This window comes from Epinephelus moara, chromosome 18, assembly GCF_006386435.1.
Source record: "Epinephelus moara isolate mb chromosome 18, YSFRI_EMoa_1.0, whole genome shotgun sequence".
NCBI classification, from domain to species: Eukaryota; Metazoa; Chordata; class Actinopteri; order Perciformes; family Serranidae; genus Epinephelus; species Epinephelus moara.
The window spans coordinates 7355617-7371018 of record NC_065523.1 but is presented as its reverse complement, the minus strand read 5'-3'; the positions used below and the strand labels follow the sequence as shown (position 1 = coordinate 7371018).

Genomic DNA, 15402 nt, shown 5'->3' with positions numbered 1-15402 from the left:
TACAAAAAAGATGTTCTTGGTCTCTACAGCTAATTTCCCTCTTCATGACAACTGTACGGGGGTGAATTTTTAAAACTCACTCTATCTAAATGTTTTAAGGCATAAAGTTATGCATAATTAAAGGAGGGTTTGCTTTGAGTGGCAGTTGGGTGCCTGTCTGTTTACAAGTTGCTATCAAGGCAAAAACATTGGTTAGGTAACGTAACCATGGCATAACCCCAGATTCACACACAATACAGTCAGAGACCACTGATTAACCAAGAAGGCCCACTTTGGATTCATTACCTGTATCTGTGTAACACTGCCCCGTCCCCTTAAGGAGACTAGTAGTGGTCATGGCAAAAGTAAATGTGAGCACATTATTGTGGATTATGACCAGTTACTTTGCCCCTTAGTCACTGAAGTAAATATTGGACCCATTTTTCACAAGCCTCAACCTTTCTAAACATTTTGACACTGAAATGGCTTTTTTTTTTCAGAAACACATTTCAGGAGAAAATTAACTTTGTTTGAGACATTTCTGTTTTAGCAACATACTCTTATGAGGTCTGGCAACCGTTGATTTAAGACACTAATGAAAACGAGTGTCAAGATAAGGAACAAACAATACATTTGCACTGTATACCTAGGTGAGGTTATGCAAAGGGAGATGACCCCACCCACTTAGTAGACTGGAAGTGTATACATTTCATACCACTGGCATAGCTATGCGTTATCTTTTCTTATATAGTATCTTTGTATAGGTGTAGCCATAACTGTTGTTATTTCAGTGTGTTCTCAATTCATGAAAGTTAATTGTAACCTTTTGTCCCTTTCAGTATTTTGTTGTACTAAAAGGCCCTCTAAAGTGTCGGATCTTCCGTTTTTTTTCTGGTTTATAGCTTACATTTTGTTTTATTGGTGTTATGCTTGTTTTTTGGTAGGCTAATGAAAATTAGCATTAGGATTGTCAAGGGGTGCATTCAGAAATAGTCAATCTGAGTGCCAGAGCACACTCCAGCACAAATTGGACCATTCGTAAATTCGGAGTATTGTTGGAATGTACCGTTCAATTATTCAGAACACCAAATTCTCAGAGCAGCACAGCGTACTCTGGGCGCTCTGTCTGGGGAAATGGAGCAGAAGAGCACCAAGCAGAGTGAGTGTGTGATTAACTTAACTGTTCGTTGATTCAGGTAGGAATAGCACACTCTATTACTTTGAACAACAGGGCTCTCATTTAAGTGTAGAGCATCACATACGAATGCACCCAAAGTTAACCATAGCATCAAGTGCACTGTGCTAACCAAGTTAGCAGCTAGCGTCTCCCAGATATGTTCACTTCTGGCTCCAAAAATCCAAGATGGCGACAGCCAAAATGCCAAAACAGGAGTCTAAGAACCAATGGGTGACATCACAGTGGCTACATCCATTACTTTTTACAGTCTTTGATTCCTTCCCAAGGACGGAGCCAGCCCTCTTCTCAATGACACCACAGCATACAGCCGGACACTAGACTAGAGAAGACCGTGAGCACACTGTTAAAAGTAGTTCAAGAGTTTCTTTACTGTATGTTTTCACTTTTAGTGACACAGCTTCTACTTTTTCGGTTACAGCAATAATGTTCTGGTAATTTTCTCCTGAAGGTTATTTTGACATGAAATAAAGTTAGAAGTAGGCCTAAAGAGTAGCCTACAAACATACTTCCACTAAAAAAAAGACACAGGAAAGTGTAATGAAACTAAACCAAAACCCAGACTAAATTAAAATTAAAACTAATTCTTAAAGTATAAGCATGTAGTCTCCCAAACCAAAGAAAACTTGGTAAGGTCTTATCTTACGGCACTCTCTGCTGCTCTGGGGTGTAAATAAATGAGCTCTATGCCTTGCCCTCGGTCTGTGTGTCTCTCTCTGAGTCTCTATGGAGGAATCTATAATTCTTTTACAGAATATAATGAATATTTATGAGCAGGGTTTTCGTCTGAGATCAGCCAATCAGCTGACAGCATGGTAACCATAAATCAGCCGACAGCTTGCCTCCTCCGTTCAGTGGTGGCAGTAAATGGCACTGAATTATTTACATTTACATTTTTAACATTTAGCTGACGTTTTCATCTGGAGGAAGCTAAAATGGGTGCACTGGCGGAGTACGCTGCTGTAACTAGTTGAACATTAGACTACAGCAGAGGGCGCAAGGGTCAGAGGTCACAGGGAGGGAGAGTATGGAAGTGTATGGGTGCCAACAATGAAATAAAGTCATATGCTCCTGAAGTTGTGCTAAAAAGCTATATGTTAAAGGAACTAAAAAACATAAAGAAACGATTTAAGATAAAAACTGTTGCTAAAATTGGGGTGGGGCAGCAAAAGTATCCTTGTAGATGCCCTGTGGTAGAGTATGCTAAAGTGACAATGTGATGAATTGCTTTTAGGATTGCCTTACAATTGAGAAAACATGATGCAGTGCCGTATGGGGGACATCTTCCTTTAGAGGTTTTCCAGGCATGTTCAACTGGTAGGAGACCCCAGGATAGACCCAGAACAAGCTAGAGAGATTATATATCTCACTTAGCCTGGGAGGGCCTCGGGATTGAGGAGGAGCTGGAAAATGTTGCTGGGGAGAGGGATGTATGAATTACATTGCTTAACTGGCTGCTGCCGCAACTCGGCCCTGGATAAGGGACTGTTCATTGCTTATGAGACAAGAGGGGGCTATGCAAAAGGGGGATGCATGTCAAACATTTTTTCAAGCAATTTTTAGTTTGTTTGTTTGTTTTTTTGTTTTTGTCTTAAGGGAGGGGCATACACATTTCATTGGTTTTATTTTGAATTTAATTTATTGCTGTTTTTTAAAGAAAACATCCCATCCAAACCGCCACAGGTAGGGACATGTTTCCTTTGTAAATCATCAAAATTACACCATTTATCATAGCTTGAAACTTTAAAAACAGAAATTATCATTGGATTTCTGATGGTCCATAAACACATCATGTGTCAAAAATAAGCTGTCTGCATGAGCTAACCAGCATGCACAACAAGAGTGATAAACCAAGGGATTTTGTCCTCAACTTTTAACTTTTTACTTTTACACATCAAATGGTAAGTTTTAAAAATCTAATAACTACGCTGTGGTGAAGGGAGGGTCATGCATTTTCCACCAGTCACTCAGGGAGGTTCAAGGAAAAAAAAATTGTCGCTTTGGGTAGGGTCAAAATTTTCAAAGAAAAGTCACACTTCTTCTGATAAGTAAAGCACAGTCCCTAAGTGGAACAAAGATGGATAGTTATATATGAGTGGACTTAAACTTGTAACAAAGTATTTTTTCAGCATAGTATGTTGCTAAGGTAAAGGATTTGAATTCTCTTCCACTGCTCTTAGTCTTGCAAACAAATTAATTAATAAAGGAATCAATGAATAATGTTTTTGAACAAAAAATGTCAGTTTAAAACTAACTCTAACTGGGGCTAATAAACTTGTGAGAGGAGGAAGGCCAGAGGAAAGGAATCTGGATGTTTGTTCTAACGAAAATGATGTAGAATAATATTTCTGTTATGGAATTTGAAATTTGTCATCTCAACCCTAATCCCAAATTGTAGCTGTAGTGACATGTTATTCATTCACTGTTGCTTCATGCTCAGCTTTATTATGAATAATAGGCCTAGTTCTATTTATTATTTTATGTAAATATAATAAACTAATAAGATAAGGAAATGGTTTGTGTTTATAATTACAGTAATTAAGTGCAAATAATATAGACCACAGCTAAGTGCTGTCTTCTATTTTATTAGTTTTGTAGATTTGACATATAATTTAAATCAATTTAGAAATGCTCAAACTAGGGAAAGGTTCAAGACAGATGTTATCTACTGTATGTTGAAACGTTTTTAAACACATTTTAAAGGATATAGCCTACATTCACAATATTTGTCTTTTTTTTGTCTTTGAGTTTGCTCTCACTCCACTAATGGGGTCCTAATCAAATTGGGAGACAATTTTAATCTTGCAGAGTTTGACTTTCTGTGCTTAAACTAAACTGAATCCTCACATTTCAACACTTTCCTTTCAACTGATATTTCAAACTTACTCAACATTTAAAATAAACATAAATTGCCATCTTCATTCGGTGCTTAAACGGGCTTAAATGGGGCGGCAGTAGCTCAGTCCATAGGGGGACTTGGGTTGGGAACCGGAGGGTCGCCTGTTCGAGTCCCCGTCCGGACCAAAATATGGAGCGTGGACTGGTGGCTGGAGAGGTGCCAGTTCACCTCCTGGGCACTGCCGAGGTGCCCTTGAGCAAGGCACCGAACCCCCAACCACTCAGGGCGCCCCACCAAGGGCAGCCCCCTCACTCTGACATCTCTCCACTTTGTGCATGTATAGGTCCTGTTTGTGCATGTGTGTGTCTTTCGGACCTGTGTGTAATTGACAAGCAAGAGTGAAAACATTGAATTTCCCCTCAGGGGGGTTTAATAAAGGAAATAATAAAGGAAATAAAAACTTCAACAACTTTGAGTAGTTCCACACTGTATTCAGAATTTCAACTATTTCAAAGGTTTGAATGCCAAATGTCAGTAGTGAGCACGTGTAAAAGTTAGCCTATTCTAGTCTTAAAAACTTTATATTATAGGAATGACAAGCTTAATATTTTCTATTCAAGTAGGCTAATAGAATCCTTAATACCATGGAGAAGTGGATTATTATTTTATCAACTTGAAATTAGCTTCTTTAATGCTGTATAATGTAATTTAGACTTTTTTTATTTGAAAAATTGTGATTATGTGTTATATTACTGTGTATAGAGTGTTTAATGGAAAATAGTTTCATGCTTCATGGATACCCTCTGTCATCCAGTCACAAATTGTGGCATTATGGAGTGAAAAATTGTGTGTATAAGGTATAACATCTTCCAAAATAACAGTATTGCCTATGGTCTTCTGACCCAGTCTATGCTTCTGACAATGTGGGGAGCTGTGCGATCAGCACACAATTTTTTAAAAAGGCGGGACTTCCTATAGACCAACCAATAGGTACATAGGACACTGGATGTGCTTTGAAAGGTCGCTCCTAGTAAACTCGTCATTCCCGGCAACACTGTCCAATAAAATTAATGAAAGTTCCTTTAGTCCCGCCCTTATAAACCTACCGGCCAGTAAAAACATTGTAGTTCAATAAAGTTCTGTCCGATAGGCCAGGATGACGGATGTCATATGGTGATGAGCCAATTATGAATGAAGGAGGGCTCTCTCTGGCCAATGGGCGTTTAGGACGTAGACGCTGAGCTTATAAATGACAAGGTGACAATCTGTCTCTTCCTACATTCATTGACTGCCGCTGTGCGCGAGAGCAGCTAATCCCGGGCCCTCCGAAAGCCGTAACAAACCGGTAATATTTGCATTTCATAGCTCCTACACTTAATATGCATTTACTTACGTTCTCGTTTTAAATGCATGTGCGTCGCACAGTTAAACTTAACAGCCGAAGTCGTCAGAAATCGCTTGTAAAGCTAGCTGTCATTGCTAATATTCGTTAGCTATCAAGCTAGGTCGGCCATTCAATGACTTGGTTAATAGGAATGACTTTAGAGCCGATTAGTATGTGGTGCTCTTGGTTTATCTAATATGACAGGTAATGGAGCAGTAATAACAGCGTTTCGGCCGTAGCTGTGGTTGTAGGCTACTGCTAGTGCATGCAGCAAGTCGTACGCTAAGCACAGCGCGGCCAAGCAGCTCTGATAGACACTTGAATGTAAAATGTCTGACACTCGGGCCTACCGTGCTTTGAATCAGTCCGCCGCTACAAGGACATGCCTGTCGGAGACTTGTGGTGTCATGTCGCTCCTTGTCATTGCATTACGGCACGGTTGAAGTTTACTGTAGCCGGGAGTGCACCGTGCCCGTCCCCAGGCCCAATGTGACCGCCTGTGGCTCATTTTTGACCTTCAGTACTGCAGACTGGTTAGCTTAGCAACTTAGCTTAGCTCCGGCGCTTCTCGTCTGCGGGGACACCCAGGTCTAAACAGGTGTCACGATCATGCGAGCTAGCCTTCCCTCCAGCCTTGCGAGAATTAAAATCGGCTTTTTCCCGAAATGCTGATATTTACTGAAGTCCACAACATGCAACACAACTTAAAGCAGAAACGTCCTCGAGGTTTCAGCTAATGGCGTCTCAAAGTGGGAGTGTTAGAGCCATTCATTCTGCAGCATGTGTGGATATTCAGCGGTTTATCTGGAGCTGATCCTCGCAGTAGTCGATGCAATTGGATTAGCCCTCTGGCTGAGCGTCAGGAGCAACAAACCAGAATTGATCTCCTCTGTCAACTTGTTGCTAGACTTGACCTTTGCATACTCTAGTAATTCCTCCTGTGATTGGGTAGTTAATCTGAAACTGATTTATTTTACATGGTAGGGTTATATGCACTGGAAACATACATCTATGTGTACTTTGACCCTGAGCTGTCAACCTAAGCCAACTTGTCTCTTGAGTAAAGCTGTCAAAACTTTGGGTCAGGAAAGAACAAACTGGCACAGAGCTGCAGCGTCTTTTTGAATCCCCGGGTTCCTTTAGACAAAATTTTCTCAAAGTCACCTGAGTTATAAACCAAAAATCGCTTTATCGTTAGGAAGTAGGTAGATTTATTGCCCACATCTTGATATGAAGATGAAGCCCTCCAAGACCTGTAAACTATACATTTCAGCATTTGTGATGTGTATTGTACAAATTGTCTGAACCTTCTGACAGCTGTTAGTGGCATAGCAATTGCACTGTTTAAACTTAAAAGGTTCAAGGTTTGAGTCTTGAAATTGCCTTTATCCAGTGAATCTGAACAACTGAATCTGCTGTTTGATCAACCAGAAGTGACTGTGCACAAGAACACTGACTACACATGTAAACAGTTTCTTCTCTCTGCAGCTTCCAGCCATGTATGCCTGCGCCAAGTTCGTCACTTCTCCAGCTGTGGTACGTTACTCATAATACTATTGGAGAATAATATTCTTAAGATGTTCAAGTACTAATACGAGTTTTTGGGATCCTTTTTTTGTATTCAAGGACACAGTAGTTATGAATCACTGCCATGTTTTGTAAGTGCTCTTTATGACAGTTGCACAGTTAGTGGCATTTCCATGTCAGGTGGCCCTGCAGCATGTTGGGCATCTCAGTCATGGGGGGTGTTGTAGAGTGTTCCATATTTACATTGGACACTCTGTTCAGCGGGACAGGGAGAACATCAGATGTAGATTCATTGCCCTGCTGTACTTAGATCTAAAACTACCAGTGTGAAACTTTAAGATTGCCGCAGTAGGTGTTTCACCATAATTTGATTTATTAATCATAATATTGATCAAATATAATCATCTTGTCAGACTTGATGTACAGTTTGTTTCTGCTCTGCTGTTCATTTTGACAGAATCCATTGTGTTAGCTGATACAGAGCGTGATCAAAGTTTCTACTTCAATTAACTGTTACGCTTTACTAGATATTTTTAATAAGGTAGATTGTAAATCTTAACTTCTATTCTTAGAAAACAAGATTAACATAATGCATCTCCCTCATCTCAGTTGACATCTGTACTATGATATACCTTAAATTTTAGCTGATCCTACTCCAAAAACTGCACAGTTTAAACTGTTATTTCTGCCACCAAAAGTGAAATGTTGAGATGCTTAGTTTTGGCCTTTTGTTTTTGACCTTTGCAATGGAAAATGTTTTTTAAAGGCGACACATTGTTGAAGTGTAATAATATAGTTTTGTCTGTGTGCAGCTGCGTGGGGGGTCCAGAGTCCTCGCCCGGCCAGTCTCAGTCTCCCTCTTCAACAGACCTGAAGTCACAGTGGAGCAGCAGGTAAGTCCTTTGACCTTCAATGACCCTGCAACCAATTGTCTTTACATGGCTTTTACCCTCCTGCTGTCACGTTTTACAAACACTGGGATGTGCGTAGGGATGGCCAATATTGGTCATATTTATCAGTGTATCGCATATATCGTTGTTGTTATTATTCAACACCAAAGATAGAAGTGTTAAAGAGGAACTGCGGCCATTTTCAAAATCCATACATTTTATTCCTGTGGTCTTAAGACAGTCCAAATATATTAAGAACAACTTTGTCTCAAATCCAAAAATAGAGTGCTAAAACTCAAATTTGATGTAATAGGATGTAAAGTCTGGAGCTGCTGCAATGCCACTGACTTGGGAAAGATCAAGATTAAACTGAGAACACCCAGGTGAATGTTCTGAGCATATGGGAATATTTTCTGTTTTCAGAACTGAGAACTCTACAACAAAATAAAACATATTTGAGTATAAAAAAGAGAACACACATTTTGTGGGTCCACATAATCAGGCTTCCATTCATTGTCTATGGAGCAGCTCCAGACTATATACCCTATGACATCACAAGTTTGAGACTTCCTTCTCTGGTTGCTGGCTTTGACAGAGGGTAGCTCATGTTCACAAATACTGATTGAACTTTCCCAGGCCATGGAAATAACACATTGGAATTCTTAACTTAGGTGTTGTTCTCCTTTTTAATATACATCTGGATATAGAACTTTTTTGGATGACTGTGAGGGTAGCAACCTCCCAGTGTACTGTAAATATATAGGGTATGGGTAGGGCATGTAATATAACTATGAACACTTAAACTGTTTGATATAATGTGCTCAGTGCCACTGCACTCAACAAGACAACATGCTGTCTGTCCCTCCCACCACCAAACCAAAACATTGTACTCAGGTGAAACACACTGGGAGGCACACTACGCCAAGCTAGCTTGTTGCAAGATGATGGTTAGTAACGCCATTACCAGACCAGAAATTGAAGATCCTCTGATAACCTACAGGTCAGGGGCAGACTGGGACTAAAAAACAGCCCTGGACTTTGACTCGGCCCAGCCCACAACAACCGGTGTGCAACACCGGCCGGCTCATAGATATCTATGGGCCGGCTGGCATCCAATTTAAAGGCTGCCACCTAGCGGACTGGACATGGAACAGTAGATTATCAGGGAGAAAAAGGAAAAAAACAAAACAAAAAAAAACGGTGATGACTGCGTGGCGGCCGCTGGCCGTCCTGGAGTGCCGGCCGTTCTGTGATTCTCCAGAACCTCCAGATGGCCAGTCCGCCCCTGCTACAGGTCCTGTGTTTAAAGCCACTTCGGTTTCTCTGTGAATTATGAGAGCGATGGCGGGAGAGTGGTGGATAAAAATACAGAGCTTTTAGGCCCACCCAAAAACTCCTGGACAAAGAAATGACGAAAAACAGTTAAACAGTCTAACTCCACAATTCAGTTGGCTACCACACTTCCAGTCTCATGTTTTTAGCATGTGAAATCTTTTGTATCTCAGCACCTGGACATCTTCCAGCAGCAATATGATCCACATCGAGAGAGAAATTAACAACACTGCAACCAAGATTACACGTTTCCCTAATGTTGGCATGTAGTTTCATGTTGGCTATGTAATGTAAACACTTGTAGTAGCGTGCCAGGAGCAGATGACCATATTAAGAAATCTGGCACACATTGTTATATCGTAGCTAAGAAAAGTAGAAAGGAAAAGTAGAAAAAAAACTGGTTGCAGCAAAGTATTCAGAATGTTAGAAAACCTGAGGTTTTGCTCAAAGGAATTATTTCTGCTCTCCTTACCTTTCAAAAAAATTTTCCACTTTATAACCCCTTCGTTGTAACAATATAAGACACAAAATATGGAAAAACATAGTAGGTCTCCTATGATGTTTTCCAGCATCACAATTTACCTACCATTTACTTGTATTTTTGTTTGGTGGTATTAAATTTGAATTCACGACTTTGGTGTGTGCTAGCACCGCTCACATCCTGTGGTTTAACAAATCAGTAGGTCAAAATCCACAGTAAATATGTGTGATGGACAAGGTACTATATAACTGACTTCCAGTGGATACATTAAAATTAATTAAATGCATAAACTGCACTTAAGTCAGGTCAGCTCTGACCTGGTCAGGTCAGGTAGTGACATGTACTGTAGTCAATTCTCCTTTCCCTCATCTCCCAGGCCCTGTTGCCAGTCAGCCAGTCTGCAATCCTGACCCGCTCCTTCCAGACCAGCGCTGTCTCCCGGGACGTCGATACTGCCGCCAAGTTCATTGGTGCTGGTGCTGCCACAGTGGGTGTGGCTGGATCAGGAGCTGGAATCGGAACAGTGTTCGGCAGCCTCATCATTGGCTATGCCAGGTGAAGTTTTTATTCATCAGCCTTTTGGATGATTTAATCCACAGCATCCTGAAGTGTGTCACAGTGTTAACTGCTGTGACAATCCCTGATATCACAATCAACATAAAAGCCTTTTTTCAAACCACTATCTGAGATGCCAGGTGTGTTCCTACAGCACCTCTACAGCCACTAACACTGCATGGCCCTTCAGCCCATTCAGATTAGAAACTGACTTTTTTAATCTACTTGAAAATGCTGTCTAAACTTTTTTTCGGATGGGGAAGAGGAAATTTTACTTTGAAACACCAGAACTCCTTCCTGACCTTGGAGACATTAGTTTGACTAAGTCATCGTAGGCTGCTGTTAGTTATGAATTGGACCTTGTGTTGCAGCCCAGTGCTGCCCACTGAGGTACAGAAATTAAAAGGGTGGCCCACCCCACGACAAGGGAAATATAGGCAGAGCTCAACTGTATGTAAATTTACTCTGACACAATGCAAGTGACCACCACACAAGCACTAGTCAGGCTCGTTTTGATAAATACAGTTGTTTACTACTCTATTCAACTATGATATTTGAATGCAACATTACTGACATCAGTACTGATCAGCTTTGGCTGCTGCAACAAGGTCCAGTGTAGCGTTGTGTATGTGGTAATTTGTCTGATGCGACTGGGACAAATGGAATGAATGTAATAACCAACAATACATGGACCCCAGGTAGAGTAGCTGTTGTTGCTGTCACAACACCCTGTGACTTCAGTTTTTTGCTGTAACAATAACTTGACATTTGTACGCATAGATTAGAAGAATATTGATTTCTTTCATATTAATCATTCTGTGTGAAGTGTTCTAGCAGGAAACTAAACTAGTCAGTTGGTCTGGCTTGAATGGCCTGGGATGTGACTTACAGATAAAGGGGTATTGTAAGGCCTTGTCATCCATACACTGGTGTATTTTAAACGTAGCTTTTTCAATGTATTTTGGTCTTTTGTCCCCACATTTTGCATTTTGAGGTCACTAACAACTACAAAACTGTCTTTTTATGGGTGAAGATTTTCAGAAATTTAATGTATTTCTTGTTGACGCGTGGACAGGGAAAACAGTTTCTGGCTTGAGACGTCACAGTGTGCGCTGTTATCTCCTTCGGTGAGGCATCACAAATGAGGCAACATTTTGTGCAATGGTGGATGTGAACAAGTAGTGCTGGCTGTAACCTTGCTAACAGGGCTTTATCATGTTTACACAATGTTAATTTACTCTTCAGCTATACTGAGACATCAGAATCTACAGCGTTCACTGCTCCACGTAGCCTTACGGTAATATCTTTTTTTCCAAGCTTCGGAATTGGACATCATAGGGCTGGGCGGTATACCGGTTCGTAACGAAAACCGGTATTTATTTTCGTTATGATATGAATTTTTCACATACCGCAATACCGGTGAATAGCCCAAACAACGTCCGGAACGTGCGCAGCGGGAAAGTGCTTCAGCGGGGACCCATTTCACCACTGCACACCACAGGCACGCTTGAGCGGATGAGAGTGAGAGTATATAGAAAAATTTAGAGGCGAGAATGGCTGCTGGAGAGAGTCCTGAAAGCGACGCAACTGTACATGATGACCCAGAAGAACTCATACCAAAAAGAGCAGTGTTTCCCCTATATGCAAATAGCAGCGGCACACTGCCGTTTACAATTCTCCTCTGCCCTCTGAATCGCGCACGGCGGAGTTTTGTCCCAATGCGCGCATGCACACACAAACACACAGACAAAGCGCACACGCAAAGGTGAGCACACTAGAGCACTGCTCAGGCCGAATTTTCCTGACCGAAGACGACCCGTCCCGAGTCCAAGACAGTTATAACCGAGCACAGCACTAATGGAGTGGAGCGTGTGTTGCGTTCAGGCATTGTCAGGTAAATAACAAATTCCAGCACTTGAATAGGCCATAGCACAACACAGCAGCATGTCAAGTTGGCCGAACCTGAGCAAAATACCGTGACATACCGTGAAACCGATATGATTTTTTTCTTAAAACCGTGATATGAAATTTTGTCATACCGCCCAGCCCTACATCATCTTTTTCTTCCTCTTGTGTGGCTATAACCTTAGTTATATTGCTAATTGTTATATCAGTGCTAGTGTGGACAGGCTTTTGAGAACGAAGGTGTGAAAATGTTCAAAAATCCCCATGTCCATGTGGACATAAATGATATTACATTTTAGAAATGCAGTTATTTCAAACAAATGTGCATCTACAGTATGTCCTCTCTAAATGCCCACTTGGATCAAAATATTTTGGGAAAAGCACTTACTGACTTTCTTGCTGCAAGTTGGATAAGAAGACTGATGCGTTCATGTCTGCACTGTAAATATGAAGCTGGAGCGCTTAACTTAGCATAAAGACTGGAAACGGGATACGGCTAGCCTGGCTCTATCCAAAGGTAACAAAACTAGCTTACCAACACCTGTGAAGAACTCTAATGCTGCGTTTACATAGAATCAAGGAGACGATGAACTGCAACTGGATATCATGTTAGTGGACGAGAGCAGGGTGGTAAAATTAGGAGAGGCCGTTGGAGAATACCGGAAACAGTAGACAGCACTGACATTCAAAGTCAAGATAAAATATTTGGTAACACTTTACTTGAAGGTATCTACAGAAGAGTGACATGACACTGTCATAACTATGACATGACACTGTCATGAACATTATGTACATGTCATAAATGTTTATGACTGCTGTCATTAAGTGTCATTCGGTTTTGTAATGACAAGTTGACATTAACCAGGATGACATTACCAGAAGTTGACAAGTTGACATTGAATTTGTTTGGGATGTCCTTATAGTGACAACTTGACATTAACCAGGATGACATTACCAGAAGATGTCTTTATGTTAATGTCAACTTGTCATTATAAGGACATCCCAAACAAATTTAATGTCAACTTGTCATGACAAAGACAACTTCTGGTAATGTCACTTTTATTAATGTCAAGTTGTTGTTGTTGTTGTTTTTTCTTCTAACATCGAGAGAATTGTGACTGTACACTTTCTGAATTCACTCTTTTCTCTTACAGAACTATGGCTAGCTTAATTGCCTTATTAACTCATCGTAAAACAAACTTATTTCAAACTCTACAGAAACAAAATAAATCTCAAAAACTTCTTGGCTAGTTATGTCAGTTGTAGTCCACATCCTACAATCGCAAAATCTGGTTTGGTCAAAATAAACCCTTAATTCACCAAGTTAGATGTGTTTTTGACTTTATTTAACATCATACCGTTGGGATTTCTAAATGCCCTGGTATATCGTAATACTGTGATATCACCCAAGCTAAGTCTCGAGGTGGACTTTCTTATCTTTAGACCAAGCCAGGCTAGCTGTTCCTGGTGTTTATGTTGAGCTTAATAAAGATGCTGCTGGCTCTAGTTACATATTCACTGTGCAGATTAAGCTTATCACATTTGCAACAAGAAGGCAACTATGCACGTTTCCCAAAATGCTAGACAATTCCTTTATCACTTAACAAAATATTTTAAAGTGAATGCATTTTGGGGGAGCTTCAGGCCACTTTGTTCACAAGCGAAAATGTTTATTTCAATCAGTATAAAGGTCTTTTTGGACCTGATCCAAAAGCCTACTCATGGAAAACCCACATCGTTTAAATAATCAAAAGATGTGGCCCAAAAGGGACCCAAGGGCAGTCAGAACTGGTCCCAATCCAAAATGCAGTAGACCTGAGCAGACCCAAATGGAGAGAACACAAACACTAATGTAGCCACCATTAATGGGCAGCTACAGTTAAACAGGTGCAATACATGGCATTTTCTCTGCATGTTATAGTTCACCCTCCCATCTTGCCTCGATACATTCATGTTAATGGGTTGTTATTAATTGCGTGGTATTTGTTTAAGCAGAAGACATGAAAAACAGCTACTCATCTTGTTGTTTTAGCTCATTAGGTCCTGGAAATGCAGTGATTTCACTCCAGTTCTCAATGTTTGCACACAGACCTCTCAATGTTTGCACACAGACCTCTCAATGTTTGCACAGAGACCTCTCACTCTGACAATATTCAGATGGCAAAATTTTGAACACATGATTTGTGGAAGAACGGAAGCTTTGTGTCCACCCTGCAAGATTGTTTTGAAAATGCCTGTCTTTTGTTTGGTTGCAGTGAAATTGACATTTAATTAAACATTTCTGACTGTGCTCCTCTGTGTTCTCATCTACAGGAACCCCTCCCTGAAGCAGCAGCTCTTCTCCTACGCCATCCTGGGATTTGCTCTGTCTGAGGCTATGGGTCTTTTCTGTCTGATGGTGGCGTTCCTCATCCTCTTCGCCATGTAAACCCGAAAACACACCTCACAGCTCCGCTCCTTTCACTTACCCCCTCTACCCTGTCTCATTTCCTTCCTTGCTCCCTTCTCCCTCCCTCCCTCCCTCCCTTCCATCCGGAGGGGGGTTTCCAGAATGGGAACTCTGAATGAGCTGATAGGCCATTCCAATCAGAAAAATATACATGGAAAAATATTTACATCTGAGGTTAACAAACCTCCAATCCTACATTTTTATGTTCCTACGCTTATTTTTGTTTTTCAGAAGTTTTATGTAAGACCTCACTTCGGTTGAAATAATCTGTCCAAAATAAATGGTTGGGATAACTAAAAACAGTCTGCAGTGTTTTAATCTTTTTTTTTTTTTATTTGCTAAGAGAATAAACTATTGCATATGTGCTGAGAAACACAATGGGTAATTGTTCCAAATGTCATTCCTATGCTTTGTCCTTTTTTATAAATGAGACAAGGTGGCATCAAAGTGTTTAGTACCAAGGTTCCCCTTTGACTTCCTATAAAATATTAACAGATGTATGACGATCAACTGTGGTAATTATGGCAGCTTTTAAAATGAGTTGCCAGCTGTAGAGAGCCAAAATGTCCTGCTAAAGTAGATGTACTGTTTACTCACAAAATGGAGGGTATCACAAGCGCTTGTATTTTGTCTTTCATGTGGTCATTTTTAACAGGCTTTCAATGACCCCAGTCATCAGCAGCCTCTGGTTTCCTCTCTAGTATGCTATTAAGACATTTGTAGAGTAATGAAATGGTGACTGGCATTTAATTTGGGCTTTAACGATTAATGTAAAATCAAATAAGATTTGATTAACAGTATTGTGACTATACCATATTCTGTTTTTGTCAATTAGTCATAATATAGGACTTGATATTTTGTAGATC

The 15402-nt window shown here is 40.5% G+C and overlaps 1 protein-coding gene across 1 annotated transcript; it reads left to right on the top strand.

Annotated features, from left to right (window-relative positions):
* Nucleotides 1-5282: 5282 nt before the first annotated feature.
* On the top strand, nucleotides 5283-14836 carry atp5mc1 (ATP synthase membrane subunit c locus 1). Its single transcript, XM_050068254.1, has 5 exons — nucleotides 5283-5358; nucleotides 6886-6933; nucleotides 7737-7817; nucleotides 10004-10182; nucleotides 14401-14836. The coding sequence occupies exons 2-5, from the start codon at nucleotides 6895-6897 to the stop codon at nucleotides 14513-14515; spliced, it is 414 nt and encodes a 137-aa protein (XP_049924211.1). The 5' UTR covers nucleotides 5283-5358; nucleotides 6886-6894; the 3' UTR covers nucleotides 14516-14836.
* The last annotated feature ends 566 nt before the right edge of the window (nucleotides 14837-15402 follow it).